The sequence below is a fragment of the Aulonocara sp. 'chitande type north' Nkhata Bay genome, linkage group LG13 (genome assembly GCF_057382095.1).
Source record: "Aulonocara sp. 'chitande type north' Nkhata Bay isolate Kocher_YH1m ecotype deep benthic linkage group LG13, A_spYH_male_GT1.1, whole genome shotgun sequence".
Taxonomy (NCBI): domain Eukaryota; kingdom Metazoa; phylum Chordata; class Actinopteri; order Cichliformes; family Cichlidae; genus Aulonocara; species Aulonocara sp. 'chitande type north' Nkhata Bay.
In genome coordinates this window covers 15,921,133-15,939,503 of record NC_141356.1, presented here as the reverse complement: position 1 = coordinate 15,939,503, position 18,371 = coordinate 15,921,133, and the positions used below count along the sequence as shown (strand labels likewise).

The window sequence follows — 18,371 nt, the reverse complement described above, 5'->3', positions numbered from 1 at the left end:
TTACCCCCTCACGTGCATTGGAAGTCATCGGCTAAGACCCTATGTCTCTTCGCCGATATTTGAAATTTGAACCTGAAATTTAAAAACTCATCAAGTATTGTTTCTTTCTTTTAAGAAACTTTGCAACTTTGGTTATTTTAATGTATTTTTCAGTCATCCCTTGACCATTTTCAGTTAGTCCAGAATGGACAGACTGCTAACAAAAATTTGCCAGTGTACACATATTACACCTCTTCCTGGTGTGCTTTAATGGCTTTCTGTAATAAAAGCCATTTTAAAGTTGTATTCATAACATATAAAGCCCTATGTGGATAGGCCTGGGATACGAATCAGGGCTACTGAAACCTTATAACAGCAGTTGACCTCCCAGAAGAGCTCATCAAGGTCTTTTAATTGTTCCATGATCTTATTTTAAAACCAGAAGTTCTTCCGTGTTTGAGGTTGCAGCACCTAAACTTTGGAACAACCTCTTAGACTTGTAGGTCGGCTAAATGTGTGGTTTGCTTTAAATGACAGCTGAAAACGTTTTATTTTAAATGCGTGCTTTTGTTGAAATGTGAAGCACTTTGTTCTTGAAAAGAAGTGCTTTATAAATAAAGTTATAATTAGTAGTAGTAGTATTTAACCAATGAAGCCCAGCTATCAGGGACAGACAGCATAGGGAAAATCAGCTCAGTGTTAGAGAAGCTGAAGCAGTTGGATGGATGAGCTGGTACTGAAAATATGTTACATGGTTATAAGGCCACACATTGGTAGAAACAGTACAAAACAGACAAGAAATGCATCAGAAAAGAACACGCTCCTTGCTTACTTGTTCAGGATTTTAAATCCACATTGTTTGCAGGAAAGTCTGGACACAGAAATCCTCTGAACAGTGTTTACAAAAGCTGCTCCATATGCTAACCACCTTCATCATGAAGTTAACAGATGTGAAACAATCCTGTAGAGTTGCACTCAAAAGTGTACCAAACTGTTACTCTCACACATTTTCCTGAAAACAAAATTCTCTCACTATTGATTTTTAGTCATTTTTTTATTGGGAATAATTTTTTCTGTTTAAAATAATACTATTTCTTAAAATAAAACCCAAACCGTTCTTGAAGATTAAGAGCGCCAGTCTATTTAAAAATTAGATCAACTTCACAATTTATTGAATTTATATAATACTACATGGCCGTACCTTCTATGACTCATATTCGTTTGCTGTTTTCTTAAGTTTTCCGATATCTCAAATGGCTGACGGTGCGAGACACAGAGAGAAAGCGAGAGAAGCAGAAAACGCAGCGCTGAAACAGACAGTGATAATGACTCCCCAGGGCAAGCATGCCTTTTGGCCAGACCGTTTCCTATGTCTAGAATACATGACTCAAGAGTCACGTTAGAATAGTGAACAGCATACTTGAGTTTGTGTGTGTTTGTATATGTGTGTGTGAACGCATATGCACTGTTCCCTTGGGGTTAGTAGAGATGCTGTTAATCCATGAGTCAAGTGTTTGAGTAGGCTACTGTGATTCATTGGCTAACACGAGAGTGTAGCTCCACACACTGTGTGTGTATGTGTGCGTGTTTGTGTGAGTGTGTTGAATGTGTCACACAGAGGTCAGAGCATAGGGTTAAAATAAATCAATGTGACATGTCCTCACTCAACAGGGGGGATATTTGCCTGTTTAAGAGTCTGAATATGTCTCTAAAGATGTTTGTATTTATATCTAATGGTGTGCTGTGAATGTGCATCTGTGTATATGACTGTCTGTGATTATGCAATCTTATTAATGTGGGCTGTTATGACTGAAAACCCCAAAGTGTGTTTACTATTTCTTTTCTTATAGTGACTAAAGTGAGCGCCGAGACAAACAGAATAAGTTCAGCGGTCTGCTTAGATTTTGCTCTTCTGATATTGACTTTTTGAAATTTGACTTGGTTCATTAATATTTATATTTCTTTACTTTTAACCAGAACTCATTATAATATGGAACACACTGTGTGACGATTAGGAGTCAAATTCTTTAAGACTGAGATTTTGGGTCTTTTGTAGAAGTAGATGTTGAATAAAAAGTGTTTTTTTCCTCTCGCTCTCTATTTCCATGCACACAGGTTGTTTCTCATGCTGTGTCTCTTTAGTCAGAGTAGCTGGCTGCCCTACTGGAATCACAGCTAGTACCTCCAGAACTGAAGCGAGGCACAAAAGAGATTTCCACCAAGTAAAGAGCTGAAAGGCGACAATTACTCCACAGTAATAAATGTAATGCAGTACTTTAAGCAGTCGATGCTGAAATCTTTAGTAACTAAGTAAATAAATAAATGAAAGTTCATTACTTTATCGAGTCATTGGAAAGCTTTACTCCTTTGTTGGACATTGATAAGTAAAAATGGAAACATAAACTGGGACAAATACACAATTTCATTAAACATTTCCCCAAAACAAACTTCTCAGCCGCTGTAATTAATCATTGTATTGCTGTGTTAGACACAGGAGACTTGTCTTTGTAATGTCACCATTAAATAAAACCCGAGTATGTACTTATTTTTCTCTCTGTCACTGCCTCTTCCTTTCTCCTCACACTCTGTCATTGTTTCTCTGCACTGTGCTTCCAATGCTTTCCCTCCTTTGTAAGCCAAACGTCGACAGCAGCCAAAAGAACATTGGAAAACGTCTGTGAAGTATAGGGGAGGGGAAAAAATAGTCTTGACCCCACTTTTTTTCTCCTCGGTCTTCTCAAACTTTCCCTCACTGCTTTTCTCTCTAAGGGTCAGTGACAATAAAGGTGATTCATTCGTGTATGAAGGTGTATATACACCTCTCTCTAGCGTAGTGCACGGTTTGTGATTGTGCATGTAGCTGACAGTGTGGGTCTTTTCTCGCCTTTTCCTCCGTGTCTCCACGTATTGCCTGTGCTGGGTAGGTGTAGGCAAACAATGGTCTCACTGTTCCTCGTGTGAAAAACGTGAACAAAAGGAATAAGACATACACGAGGAATGAAGGAGAAGGAATGAGATAGGTTTATATGTGCTGTATTTTTTCCCCTTTGCGGCAGCTTCCCTTTTCACATTGGGCAAAGCCTTTCAGCGTGGTTTTGTAAATCAAAAGCCGTCTGAATCATCGAAGAAAGAAAAAAGAGAAGACGCACAGTCAGGCATTTTTTAATTATTATCTTTGCATGTAAAGACAATGGATGTTGACTGTGACAAACTCTGTTGGCATGATGTTTGAAGTTTTAGCACATTTTAGCTGCAATGACTTGTGCAACTTCTATGTAATCCAGATGCAGACACGCATTTGTAAAGTCGCTGTTTTGGACTGACCTCGGTCAACAGCGGCCATCCCCGAGCTATGACACTAAAGGATTATGTCTGAATTAGCTAAGTAGCCGGCATGAAACAGAAGTGGATGCAGAATGTGCTGCTTGCACCCACATCACAGCCCGAAGGCGACATTTGTCCCTTTTGTGTTCTCACAGATACTGTGTCATTGTTAGTTCTTGCCATGTTGGTGTCATTCGCCATGGTGTTTAGCCTCCTGACAGAAAACAAGGTGCCGTCACAGCAGAAAACTGTGTCACCTCATTGCTTTAAACTAAGTCAAAGCAACATCTCTTAATTGTTTTAGATTTGAATCATTTTAGGTTCACACAGTTTTTGCCCCGCTTGATTGGATAGTTAACTGTGACATCTGTGTTATAGATATGACAAACAATGCAACTTCACCCCCATGTGTCATCATTGCACCATGTAAATTAACATTTAAGGTCTTGCCTGAGGAGGTCCACTCAAGGACACCACAAAAATACAACAGTTGACTGTTGCCAAAACCAAACTATAACCACTGGACCCCTCTGTAACCCTGCACGCTATTCAAGCCAGATGTGATACATTTTTTTCCACATATATGCTGGGATGTGAAAGGGGGTCAAGGGAGGTTTAAAAAGAGATTTTCTCTTACTGTAAAAATCCACTCCTACTCTCCCATACAAATCAATCCCTTCACTGTGCTGTGGCAGACATAAAGCTTTGGACTGTAAAGTTTTTTTTTCCTCCTTCTTCCTTTTTTTGTTGTAAACTCTGGCTCCTTGAAGTGACATATTCAACAAGGAGAGATTTGATAAGACAAAGTATAGATGAGATGAAATGGGACAGAGCAGGAGGAAGGAGGGAGATGGAGAGAGAAAAACAGCTAACAGAAATAAACAGGGTTTGTGTTTGAGTCCAACCGTCGTTTGAATTTTACACAAACTTTTGAGATGCTGCAAATATTTAACCCTGTTATTATTATTTCTCCCCAAAATGTGCAATACATTACTTAGACTACAAAGTGTGATTATATGGAAACTGCAGATTACTGAGTGAGAGCCAAAGAAGTGAGTGCACAGAAAGCTAAAAGGTACAAAGACAGAGAGTCAGTGTATTAAAGTTCACTTTGGGGATCTTATTTCGGTTACCGGGTCTTTGTGGTCTGTTAAAAGCTTAAAAACAGAGCGGTGCTGAAAACAGACACCCAGCGTTTAGCTCACACCACGAAACCTGAGGCTTAATTGCCTTTCAATTAGAGGAACTAATAGGTGTGCATGTGTGTGTCTGTGTGTGGTGAGGCAATTACAAAGAAAGCTCCAAAGCTTTCTCAGCATTCACGAAAATAGGTATTAATGAGAGGCTAACAACTCTCTCTCTCTCTCTCACACACACACACAAAGGACGCAGTCTTCGCTTTGAGTGTGTGTCTGTGCATGTGTATGTGTAGGCTGCTGATTTCTATTAAGCCATTAGTGAGATTCAAGTGCTAATTACCACCCACAAGAACCCACGTTTGCCATTTTCACACATGTGCACACGCACGCACACTTGCTTTATGTACAGATCTTTAAAATCTTTAATCAACCACATTTCAACATCATTAATATCAAATTACTTGGAAAAGAATGAAGTAATGACTGTCCCGGCCCTATGAGATCCACAACGTGGATTTCTAAATTATATGCATTAGCTAATTGAATCATTATGTAATGGCGTTATGGTGCAGTTTATGTGATGCTTTCTTAACGCTTCTGCTTCATGAGACATTTGGCTTTAACAGAAAAGTCTTGGAAGAGAATGAAAGACATCAATCAAAGAGCAATAACGATTTGGATTTGATCTTGTGTGGCTTTTAACGAGCGAGTGGCACACAACACAAAGACCGAGCGTAAGACGCATGGAATGCTGCACAGACCACAATCCCTGACGCTGATAATTCCACAGTTAGAGGTGCGTGACGCAGCGGAAAAACAAGCATCAATGCACCGCTAGTAGATTTGGTAAGGATAAACATTAGTCTCAACCAAATCCTGTCACCTGGTATCCATCTCTCTGAAGCTAATGTGCTTCTTGTCATGGAGCTTTGATAGGTTTTTGATGGAGAGAACAGTCTGCAGAGGTTCAATTTCCACAGTGAAGCAGATCTGTTTCCTCTTGGAAGACAAAAACATCTTCCGCAAGGACACTGATGCCATCGTTGGGAAAGAGCTGAGTCACTGTGAATGAATATGGGCTCATTTTGCTTTGAAGGAATTAAACAGTGTGGCTCTTGGGGAGCAGCTTGTAAGAAAAGGTCAATGATCTGAGGAAAAGATTAGTAATATGCATTTTTCTTGTTCTTATTTGCTCTGGTATTGCTCCAGGAAGCAAGAAGTTAGAATATACAATCACTTCTTTGTACCAGAGTGATTAAAAAAGCCTTGTAAACTTTCCACTTCTGCCATTTCTTGTTCTTGTCAGCTGTGCTTTGACTTGATCTTTATTTTTTGTGAACTCTTCCCACGATCCTTGTGTCTGCGTAGCCAGAAAGCCATGCAAACGACACCAGAGCAGGACCATAAATTCAGCCACAGGCAGAGAGAAACCTGTTACCAATCTTCATCATCATTTGAAGATACAGCAGCCAAAGTGTCCAATCATTGCTTTATGGCTCCCAATAACACTTCTGCACCGGATGTCAGTAACAGGTTTATAGGGGTACAGCTGAGTCATATCTTAGTTTAGACCAATTATAGAGAAACATATTTTCGATGTGCAGACTTCTGAACGGTAGGTTGTTGTTGTTTCATCCTGTCTGTTTCAGTTTAGTTTTAAAGCTGTAGAGAGCTCGTAATACTCGTAATATAGAAAGATATGGATCCACTTACTTTGTTGGCATTCTCTGTGTTTTGACAGTTAGCAGTAGCACAGTTATGTTCATTTAATGAATAAAATTAACTGAACTTAGAGGAATACATTGGAAGCTACAACAAAGTCATGGTAGCATGTGTTAATTTCAAGAATGAAATGAAAAAAGCTGAAAATGAAGAAGAAAAACAATGTGCTGACAGCTCTGACATTTATATATATTTTTTGATTTTTGCATTCAGCTAGCTAGCATCTAATTAAGTCTGATTCACATCCACAGCTAATTTATTCTGTCAAAAGAATTTTAGTTCATAAAGATAACACTCAGTTTACATGAAAACATTTTTGTTTTGATTAGCATCCTCGTTTACTCCTTATCGTGTTAATTTGAAAATGATTATAAATCATGTGCAATCACAGCATGTTTTCTGTGATGAGCGGAAGGTTGCGTTTTACATCGCTTCAACGTCATGTTCTGTGCATTTAAACATACTGTTCTCTGCTGCTTTAAATCACTTGATTCATCCCTATCACGACAGCTGCCTTGTAGTTTCATAACCTGTGTTCATCAAGAGATAAACTGATTGCAACATACAACGAGAATTTCTCTCGCAAAGAGCTGATTGTGGTACCAATACAATTCTATTTTTTTTTATTTAGTTAGAAACATTCTTGTACATTAAATACTGAATCCATAGTTTTTGGGCACAGTGTAACAACAGCTGCTGCTGCTGCTGTCGACATCTTGCTTTTATAAAACAAGACAAGAAATTTATAGAAGAAAAAATCATAACGGCAACATAAACAAAGGCGATAATGGGGTGAATGTTTCAGCAGGGTGCATCACTCTGTTGTTCCTGATTTGGCCTTTAATTTCATAAGGAAATCCTTCAGGGTGAAAAGAAGTTAATGACTCAACCAATCAACTCTCTCTGCTCTTCCAAATGAGCAACCAGAATAGACAGTAAAACAACGGGCAAGCTGATGAGATGCAGTTAAGCTTGAGGCAAGACAATGCAGTTCCAATTAGCCTGCTGACCACCGTTTATTGGCTATTGGTTTGCATGGGAATGCCCTCTTCAGGCTTAAACTTTGTGTCCGAGTCCCTTTATTTCTGACATTGGGACTGTCTGTAAATACCTTGCAGTGACAACTGTGTTCCAATTGTCTTGGTAATCATTTAAACATAAATCCTTATGAATGTGGTTGAGAAATTAATCTTTAATTAAACAACAATCAAATTCTTCCTCTCTATCTCGCCCTGTCCTTCTTTCACTCTGCTATTGTTTCTTATTGTTTTTCTTTCTATATTTTCCTCTGCTTCGGCTCGCTACATCTGTCCCTTTTATTCCTTTCCTGTTTCAGTTTTCTGCCACAGTCCAGTAGGATCCATTGTGGCAAAATATAGCTTTGCAATACAGCTCCAGAATGACACTGTAATTACTGCAGTAGACTTAAAAATGTACTCAGCCACAAAACATGAGCAGAGCCTCACAGGTTTGCTTCATTTTCATTTTTGTTTATCCAGTTTTTTCTTTTATCTCTCACTCGGGAAAATGGCTCCTCAGATGCAGCCAGATATTTCTCTCACGCGGCTATCAAACAGCCCCATTATTGTTTGCTATGTACACGCTCGCATATGGTTTAAGGCATTGAAGTACTTCAAAAACAAGTCATTGAGGACATCTGTAGAGGTTTATAGAGTTCACAGTCAGACACAATCTACATCACAAGAGATTCATGACACTGTCACTGTATCCTTTAATCAGAGAGCTAGGCAAAGATAAGACAGATGAGTGTGATGGCGGGGTGGGGGTGGGGTCATGTCAAGACTAACACAGAAAGAAAAAGGGACTAGTCAAGAAAATATTCTACTCATTGTAAGAATAGAAATACAAAATTACACAGCTGCTGGGTTAGAAATGGAAAAGGGAGTAAACTTTGAGGAATGCATTAAAAAAAAGCAAGAAAAACTGAAACTTTGTGCCTCTCGCTCTATCTGACTCGGTTTCTTTGTGTGTGTGTGGTTTCTTTTCTCCCCCCCACTAAATGAGGAGGAGAAAGAGAGACAGGGCAGGAAACGGTGGCGTCTGGAATCGATTTGAGGCTAAAGGAAAAATAAAATACTTTGGATTCTTAAAGGCTTGAGGAGCAGGGACAGATGACCGCAAAGAAATGAAGAAAGGTAGGAGAGAGAGAAGAGGCCACATAACCACAAGTTTAAAAAGAAACCCAACATAAAATAAGGGGATACAAAGCTAGCATAAAGGATTTAGACCACTGCAAAAGATCTCTGAGCTCACCATAAGTATAGTGGAAGAAAAACTTGTGTTGTGTTTTTAAAGCACAACAACACAAAGAGTTATACAAGACATTTGGAGAACTGTGATTTACACTCGTGTCTCCCAAAAAGTTGATTCTGTTCAGTGAAAGAAACATTTGTCACTCTTCCAAGTGACTTCTTCAACAAATCTCCAACTTTGACAAGTTGGTGGTAGTGATAGAGTGCGATCGAGTCAAAAAGAATAGAATAGAATAGAATTCAACTTTATTGTCATTGCACATGCACAGGTACAGGGCAACGAAATGCAGTTTGCATCCATCCAGAAGTGCTTTAGTGATATAGATATATTACAATATATATTAGCAATAATATAGATATGTGAGTATATTACAGAAATGGGTCTATTATGGTATGTTATAATGTACACGGTATGAAGTATGTTGTGAATATTCTATAACTATAGGTATGTACAGGCTGTAGTGAGTACAAGCTATGTACAGGATATGAACAGGATATAAATATGAATGGGTATGTCCTAGGTTCTGTCACAGACTCCCGCAGCCGAGAAAGAAACATTAAAGGGTAAAATTGCTTCTGATATTAAGGAAACAGTAGAGGAAATATTTTATATGCACACACACATGTTTAGGACACGGTATATAACTTGTGTGAAGGGAGTGAGGGTGAAGGTTGAATGGGAGAGACTGCGAGTAACCTGAGACATTGCTGCAGTGCCTTGAGATTCACTTTAAAACCCATTTCACACTACAGCTGTAAAACTGTTTATTTTCTATCCAATTTCAACAGCAGTGTGTAAGCATCCAGCTCTTTACTGTGACAGCTTCTGTGATCCACACACATGCTGAGGTTTGTTTTGTGACAGGAGGATACAAACCGAGCTGAACAGGTGACAATGCAAAATGGAAAATAATAAACAATAATGATGAAATTTAAGGTAATCTTAAAGATAACTGTGCGCACGTCTTTGCAATAACTACTCTGCAATATTACTTTGAGTAGCTATAATGCATAATTTCATAGTTTCTGTATATTTCTTTTGAATTTTTCAGTAAGCAATCGTCAGTAAAGCTTGATCAATTTATCATCCAAAATTAGCTATTTGATGACCTCTTTAGATTGGTATTTATAACGGGTAATAAATCAAATTAAAAAATAAATAAAAGAAGAAGACAGGAGAAACACCATTCAACCATGCAGTGAGTTTATTTCGTCGACTAGAGGGCAGTCTTTGATGTTGATACATGCTTGGAATGACACAAACACAGCCATTGGCTGATCCGAGCAGAGCTGGTCAGATCATAACTAAGTAAATAAATTAATGCACATAATAATTTTAGGGAAAAACGTTTATGTTTTGTATGTTGAAAGAAACAAATACTGGTATCGGGCTTAAAAATATTTCACAAGTAAGGACAATCTGTTTTTTTGTAGTTTGGATAATCATTTATCATGAATAACACAATCAATGAGTTCGACTGGTAAAACTTTATCATTTTTTGAATGTGTGTTTTTAGTGGTACTGCATTATAACTCAACCTTAATTTTATATGTATACAGCTGAAGCTGTGAATCGGTACACTGCAGAGGACTACCGAAGCCGCCATTAACGGATCAGCAGGAAGCTAATTTATCTTATTAACAATGCTCGTTAAAGCGACCACAGCAATGAGTGCTGTTGTGTGTTATTGGCCCCGTGCAACAGTTACACAGCTGCCAAACAGTCGCAAATGGAGAACAAAGAGGCAGGTGAAAAGAACTAATACCGGCTTCAAGTCCACGAGAATCAAGTAGCATTATGAGGAAACAAATAATGCATAATGGTAAGAGAGAGAAATGAAAAGATCAAGTGAAATTGCCAAGCAGTAGGGAGGAAAAAAAAAAGAGGAAGAAAGAGAGCAACTGAGAGGGATTTGTGTCCAGCTAGGTTAGCCATGTGTGCTAGTGCTTTGGCAAGCTCAACGAGTGTTCCAGCATGATGAATAGAGACTAAAGATATTAGAATATGAGACAGAAAGAGAGAGATATCAAAGGGAGCCTGAGAGGATAGAAGGTGGAAATCCTCTTTTTTTCCATTCTTCCCCAAAGAGAAATGAGAGAGTTAATCCTCGGGGGCTTACATTTGTTTTTTTTTTCCCCTCTCTATCTCTCTGTATTTCTGTATCTCTGCCTCCTGACATTTTCTTTGCTCCCTCCTGATTTTCACTTTGCCTCAATCTCATTCTCTGCTTGTAGTTCTCAGCTCTGTCTCTGTTAACAGTCATCCATATTTGCATCTCTTCTTCCAGTCTTCCATATTCTTCTGTTGTTGAATTCCTCATTTCCCTGGATCCCTGTCTTTCTCTCTCTCATCCTTCTCTCTTCCCCTCCATCTCTCCGATTCCATCCGGGATTTATGGGTTTATGATGCACGGTTTTGCACACATTTATCTGCTCATTCTTTCTGTTTCTTCTCACTCTTTTTTTTCTTTTCTTTCTTTTTTTTTTCTTTTTTTGCTCAGTTGTGTTTTGAGATGTGTGTTGATGCTTATAGGATATTTACATTCGATCTCTGCATGGTGTGCAGTGAAATGTAGTGACAGAACAAGAGAAAGAAACTGAGCAATGAAATGCAGAGCTGAACAGCTCAATGAAGAGCTGTGCAAGTTGAAACAGTTGTAACAGAGCAGTGAATACAAATTCAGGACACAATAAAACAGATAAATGCCAAAGCGGAGTAGAATGGAATTAAAATGAAAAGCCATCTAAGGTCTGTATTTAAGGGATCAGGAAAAATCTATCTATCTGTCATTTAAAATCTAAATCATAAAACTATGCCTCTGTCCGTCTGCCCATCCCATTTGAGCCACACGTAATGGGCGATCTATGTTTTAAAAGCAATAAAAAAAACAAAAAAACACGACATTTGGGTCATAAGGTATTGTTTTTTTTCGCTCGTTCTCGCGACAATCCAGTGCAGGTGGCTTTGTGATGGAAGGCTTGGTTGATCAAGCCGAGCCTGTAATCTCATATTGAAGGATAACTCCATTTCTTGCATCCTTTGAGCACCTAAAAGCAATTTCCCTCTCTTCCGAAATGCCATTTTCTCCTGATATTAGATCCCTTAAGCTTCAAAATTAAACATTGTTACCTGATGCAGTGTTCCCAAAGCTTTGATGATTGCATCATCACCTGTGTCACTATTTTATAAGCAATCATCAGTTGTCTGATTTTTCTCACAAAATCACACTGCAACAAAGAGGAACACCCCACTGCTCCTCAGTAAGAATTAGTAGGCACGCATTATTTGACCAACAAAGCTCTTTCTGTTTTTGTGTCTCAGCAGCCTTTATTATTTCACAAGATTATAGACAAGCAGGATTCATATTTTAAGGAACATTTATAGCTGAAAATGCTTAGTGGCTGAAACTGCAGAAATCACATAACAAGTCTGCTGTGTCACTGGGAAAAAAATGTCATAAATTGAAATGAGCAATTATGCCATTTGCTGAATAAATCAATTCACACACTCGTTTCATCATTTGTCACTTAGAGTGTCATCTAAAGGGGATAAAAAGCCCTCTCACTCTGTTCTAAAGCTGAGAAAGTCTGTCTCCAGGACTTCTGATACATCTTCATCAAGCTTGTTTTCAGCAGTTAAGCTGATGGTGTTATTCAGAACACTCACCAACAGTTTCCATAAAACTCAAACCAAGCAAATCCTCTACCATTACTCAACTCAAACCTTCAGTATTTTGCTATTTTAGTGTGCAATATGGAGCAGCTTGGATAAGGATATTTGATTTTGAACTTTTAGTTCTTAGTACCAGTCAAAAGTAGATTTCAGGTGTTTACTCACTACTTACTCACATCTCAAACTGTCACTGTTGCAGCTCAGTAGATCTCGGGAATAATTTATTTGCACGCTAGCTGTTTGTGTTTTTCTGCAGGCTGGAATAGGGGTGTGCCTTTAAACTCTTCAGGTTTAGTATTTTATTGATGTGTGATTTTCTATATCTGGTTCTCAATCAGTCAGACAGCTGGATAATCAATACTGGTAGAGGACATTAAAACTCTGCGTGTGTGTGTTTGTGTAAATCCGTGGAAAGAAATCTCCTTGTCCCGAATTCCTGCTTCTTATCTGTCCTCCCAGACCCCCATCAGTGTCACATTTTAAAGATATATGAGCCTGATAGTTAATGAGTTTTAACAGCATTTTGCAGCTCTACTTTACACTCCCGGGAATGGCTTATCAGTACTGGGTTACACCTACCGCTGACTCTATGCTCACTGTGTTAACATTTATATTTTTCTCTGTTAAGAGCACAGTTTGTCTAACTTGTATGGCTTCTTTTAAAAGCAATATGTTAAGACTTTCCTTCAATCACACATTTGAGCTCTTTTGAGGAAAAAGGGAAATAATACATAATAATAATTGAATTAATCAGATGTCAGATGTGCAGCTTCTGGTTGTTTTTGGGTGGTAGATCCTTGTATTTGTTGGGTGACATAATTCTCTTTGAATGATCATGAGCTCATGGCTTTTAAGATCATCCAGATCAAATGTCTATTATACCCAAATGCACAACTCGTATAGCAAAAATGCTGAGAAGTGCAATCATGAGCCCACTGGTGCACTTTGTGTATTGTAAACAGCAAATCAGATCATTACTTGATCAGAAAACATTATCAATACATTGCGATGTAGATGTTTTGCTAGCCGGTCGTCACGGCAAAGCTACGAGAGCGTCTCTCAGCATGGGCCCGAAAAAAGTTCTGTCAGCCGAGGAAGGAGACGATATTAAGAAGTCGCTGGAGTTTATGACAGAGGAGATTTCTACTGTCAAACTGCAGCAGAAAGCCATCCTGGACCTGGTCGAGGAAGTTAAGGCTCTCCGCATCCAGAACGCCGAGAAGGATCGGCGGCTGGCGTACCTGGAGAACAGAGTGGCGGATTTGGAGCAGTACACCCGGATGAACGATGTTATCATCACGGGGCTTCGCATCAAACCCCGGTCATACGCCCGGGCGGTCGCCACTGACAATGTAGGAGGGCCAGGAGAGGAAGATGTCAACTCCACGGAGCATCAAGTGGTTACCTTTCTACGGTCCGAAGGTGTGGAAGTGGATTATAACAACATTGAGGCTTGCCACCCTCTACCCCGAAAAAATGACAGTAACAAACCAGCCATCATTGTGAGATTTGCAAACAGAAAACAGAAAACAGCACTGTTAAAACAAGGAAGGAAACTGAAAGGATCCGATGTCTTCATGAACGAACATCTGATAAAAAGAAATGCGGACATTGCCAGGAAAGCACGTTACTTGAAGAAACAGGGAAAAATTCAAAATACATGGACCACCAACTGCAAAGTATTCATTAAACTCAATGGAACACCGGAACAAGCCAAAGTGTTGGTCATCAGAAATATGGAAGAGCTGGACAAATACTGAGGTCAACTTACTCTGGAGGTATGAATACACATGTGACGTGACACACAACACAACACATGGCACAGTCCAAAAGAACTTCATCTGCATCCGGCAACAATATCAACATGACTCATTGGAATTCTCTTTATGATAATCTGGAACTGAGAACATTTCGATACACAGACCATAATGTTCTAGACTTAGAAAAGGATATAGACCCGGAAAATAATTTCTTCTACAACATCAGCTGTAACTGCTGCTACTTCACTGATGAACAGTTTAAGCACACCATCAACACGGAAAATAAATTATCAATAATCCATTTTAATAGCAGAAGTCTGTATGCCAACTTCAACAATATAAAGGAATATCTAAATGAGTTGACAAATCCATTTGGAATTATTGCCATTTCTGAAACATGGATCAATGCGGAGAAAGGAATGGACTTTGGACTGGAGGGATATGAAGTGAATTTTGTAAATAGAAGGAACAAGAGTGGAGGGGGAGTAGCTGTGTATGTGGATAAAAACCTAAACTACAAGGTGGTAGAAAGTATGACAACTGTAATTGATAATTTACTAGAATGTATAACAATTGAAATTTATAAGGAAAAAGAAAAAAATGTAATAATTAGCTGTATATATAGAACACCTGGCTCTAGTATTCAAGTATTTAATGACTTCATAGAGGAAATATTCTCTAAAACAAATCAAAAAGTTATGTTTATCTGTGGTGATTTTAATATTGACCTGTTGAATCCAAAAAAGCATAAAATGACCGACGAATTCCTAAACACTATGTACAGTTTGAGTTTACATCCTAAAATAACCAGGCCTAGCAGAATTACACCACATTGTGCCACCTTACTTGACAATATTTTCACTAACAATATGGAAAACAACATTGTGAGCGGAATATTAATTAATGACATCAGTGATCACCTACCAGTTTTTGCAGTTTATGACACTAATTATAAGAAAAATCAGCATGAAGAACAACTGAGATACAGACGTGTAAGGACAGAAGAAACTATGACTGCATTTAAGAACGATCTATTAAATCAGGACTGGGACAAGGTGTACAAAGAAGCTGATATTGATATTGCATATGGCATATTTTTAAGAATATTCATGGAGTTGTACGATAAAAACTGTCCAACAATAAAATACAACAGAAAGCACAAATATTCAGATAGACCATGGCTCACTAAGGGTTTACAAAATGCATGTAAAAAGAAAAATACACTCTATAGGGAATACCTAAAACAAAGAACAAAAGAAGCTGAAAATAAATATAAAAAATACAAAAATAAGTTGACCAATATTATACGTGTATGTAGAAAGGAGTATTATAGTAAAATATTGAACAACAATAAACATAATATGAAAGGAATATGGGATGTTTTAAACGGTATCATTAAAAATAATTCTGGACAACAAAGTTATCCACAATACTTTATCGATAATGGCAATATTATGGAAAACACTGCTGATAAGGTCAACAGCTTTAATCATTATTTTGTAAATATTGGACCAAAACTGGCAGAACAAATTCCTGAGTCACTGCCATCAGTAGAATGTAGTGAAAACCTGATTGATAGGAACCCTAACTCAATGTTCCTCACATCAGTGGAGGAAAAAGAAATAATTGACATTGTACACATGTGTAAATATAAAACATCCACTGATTGTAATGATATTGACATGAAAATCGTCAAGAAGGTCATTGAAGGAATTGTAGGACCTCTAACATATATTTGCAACTTATCATTTCAGACGGGAAAAGTGCCAAACAAAATGAAAATAGCTAAAGTTGTGCCGCTGTATAAAACCGTGGATAGACGCCACTTCACAAATTACAGGCCTGTTTCTTTACTACCACAATTCTCCAAAATCCTAGAAAACCTGTTTAATAAACGATTACACAAATTCTTAGATAAATATAAATTACTCTCTGACAGTCAATATGGATTCAGATCAAAAAGATCAACATCTCTGGCATTAATCGAATCAATTGAGGAGATTACGAATGCTATAGATCAGAAACAGTATGCAGCTGGAGTATTTCTGGATCTCAAGAAAGCATTCGACACAATCAATCATGACATATTAATTAATAAACTGGAACGGTATGGGATTAGGGGGGTTGTACTGCAATGGGTGAAAAATTATTTAAGTGACCGGAAACAATTTGTGAAGCTGGGTGTCCATTCCTCATCATGCTTGGACATTGCTTGTGGTGTTCCACAAGGCTCTGTACTGGGTCCAAAATTATTTATTATTTATATAAATGATATTTGTAAGGCATCTGATATATTAAAATTAGTATTATTTGCAGATGACACAAATATTTTTTGTTCTGGGGGGAATCTAAAGGAGCTGCTGGATACAATTACTTCAGAAATGTGCAAAATTAAAAAATGGTTTAACAGGAACAAACTATCGCTAAATCTAAGTAAAACTAAAATTATCTTATTTGGGAATTCCCTTAGAAATGCACAAGTGCAGATTCATGTAGATGGTGTGGAAATTGAAAGAGTACTTGAACATAAGTTTCTTGGTGTGATTATAGATGATAAATTAAACTGGAAGTCTCATATAAATCATATACATAACAAAATTTCAAGAAGTGTCTCAATCTTGAGTAAAGTAAAACACATTCTGGACCACAAATCACTCCACATTCTCTATTGTTCCCTGATTGCACCGTATTTGAATTACTGTGCAGAGGTTTGGGGCAATACTTACAAATGTTCGCTATCATCAATCTTTATATTACAAAAAAGGGCCATAAGGATAATCCATAAAACTGGTTACAGAGATCATACAAATCCACTATTCTTAAAATCAAAAATTCTAAAATTCACAGATCTGGTTCATTTTCTCACAGCACAAATTATATATAAAGCAATAAATAACCTGCTTCCTGACAATATTCTAAAAATGTTTTCTAAAAGGGAACGGGGATACAATTTGAGGGGGGAATTAAATTTAAAACATCCTCGTATCCGTACAACATTAAAAAGTTTTTGCATCTCTGTGTGTGGAGTGAAGCTGTGGAACAGACTAAGTAAAGATATGAAGCAATGTCCAAGCATGGCGCAGTTTAAAAAGCGGTTTAAGGATATGGTTTTTACAGGGTACAGGGAAAAGGTAGAGATTTGATAGGGTGTTCTTGTCTAATATTTTCATGTGTGTGCGCATGCACGGGTTTGTTGGTATGGGTATATATGTATGTGTATATGTATGTATGTATGTATGTATATATATATATGTGTATGTGTGTATATGTGTATATATATATATATATATATATATGTGTATGTATATGTGTATGTATGTGTGTGTATATATATATATATATATATATATATAAAATTGTAGGTTGTGTATCCTTCAGGTGTTAATGGGGTTATTGAAAATGTGTATATGTGCGTATGTGTGTATATACGTAGGTATGGATAGATAGAAACATATATGTGTATATATTTAAAAAAAAAAAAAAAAAAAAATTACACATAACATATAATGTAATTACAAGGAGGTATTTCTGTAGTCTATTGATACTAGATAGTGGAAAAGGGGTGGGATTAAATAAGCTTATGCTTCTTCCTGCTCCTTTTTGAACATGGACGTTATTTGGAGTTGTGGTTGCACGTTGCTCGTTTTCCTTTTGTTTGCTTTGTTCATTTGTCTCTTTTAATTCTATTTTTTTTTTATACTTTTTCAACATGTTCAAAATAAAGATTCAATCAATCAATCAATTACGCTATTGTTTTGAAGGAATTCCCACTTCAATATTTCATTTTGGGATTGTTACACTGTCACTGGACCTCATCTGCAATGATGCTGTTGTAAGCATTATAGTTTGTTAGTTTCTGCTTGAAAAATATGCATTTGAGTCAAAGAATGCGCTTCGTGTAAACAAAGCCAAAGTATACATCAACAGCTTAGACTCTCATGAGAAATCCCAACTAATACTTGAAACTACAACGTGTCTCATTGAACCTAAAACAGTTGTGCTGACGATTGTGCAGCAGAAGTTTGCAGCTCTGCTGCCTGACAAGATTAATTCTCCCAAGCCTCAAGCCTTTGGATGAGGCAAAGCTCTGTGGCTGCACTGGCGGTAAGCTGAAATAGAGTGTAATTTAGAAACTATCTCCCCGTATCATAAAAAAGCAAAACGAGTGAAGAGGGAAAATGAATGCTAGTCCTAATGTCCTGCTTTCTCTCTGTGTGAAACTGGTATGGAATGAGAAAAAAAAAAAGCAACTGAAAAAAATAGCCCAGGGCAGCCACATGCGTGGACATATAGCCACATAAAAACAGAATAAATTAGTTTTTTTCTTTTAGAAGGAATAGGCTAAGAGAGAGAGAGAGCGAGCGAGTAAAAGAGACCTGCGTGTGACCTGAGAATCTTTCAGATACACGTTTTAGTGCAATTTCAGGTTTTTTTTTATTTTATAATACTGAGGCACACATTGTGAGAACCCTGTCAATAAATTGTCATAGTGACAGAAGAG

At 37.6% G+C, this 18,371-nt stretch overlaps 2 protein-coding genes across 3 annotated transcripts in view; one reads left to right on the top strand and one right to left on the bottom strand.

Annotated features, from left to right (window-relative positions):
• cdh11 (cadherin 11, type 2, OB-cadherin (osteoblast)) overlaps window positions 1-18,371 on the bottom strand; it is a 99,559-nt gene that overhangs the window by 37,272 nt on the left and 43,916 nt on the right. The gene's annotated exons all lie outside the window — the stretch shown is intronic.
• On the top strand, window positions 13,141-14,010 carry LOC147315877 (uncharacterized). The gene has a single exon (XM_086258848.1). It carries the CDS (start codon window positions 13,175-13,177, stop codon window positions 13,868-13,870), a length of 696 nt encoding a protein of 231 aa, XP_086114974.1. The 5' UTR covers window positions 13,141-13,174; the 3' UTR covers window positions 13,871-14,010.

Excerpts from the sequence above, each read along its gene's own strand:
- LOC147315877 (XM_086258848.1), top strand. The coding sequence starts at position 13,175 with ATGGGCCCGAAAAAAGTTCTGTCAGCCGAGGAAGGAGACGATATTAAG.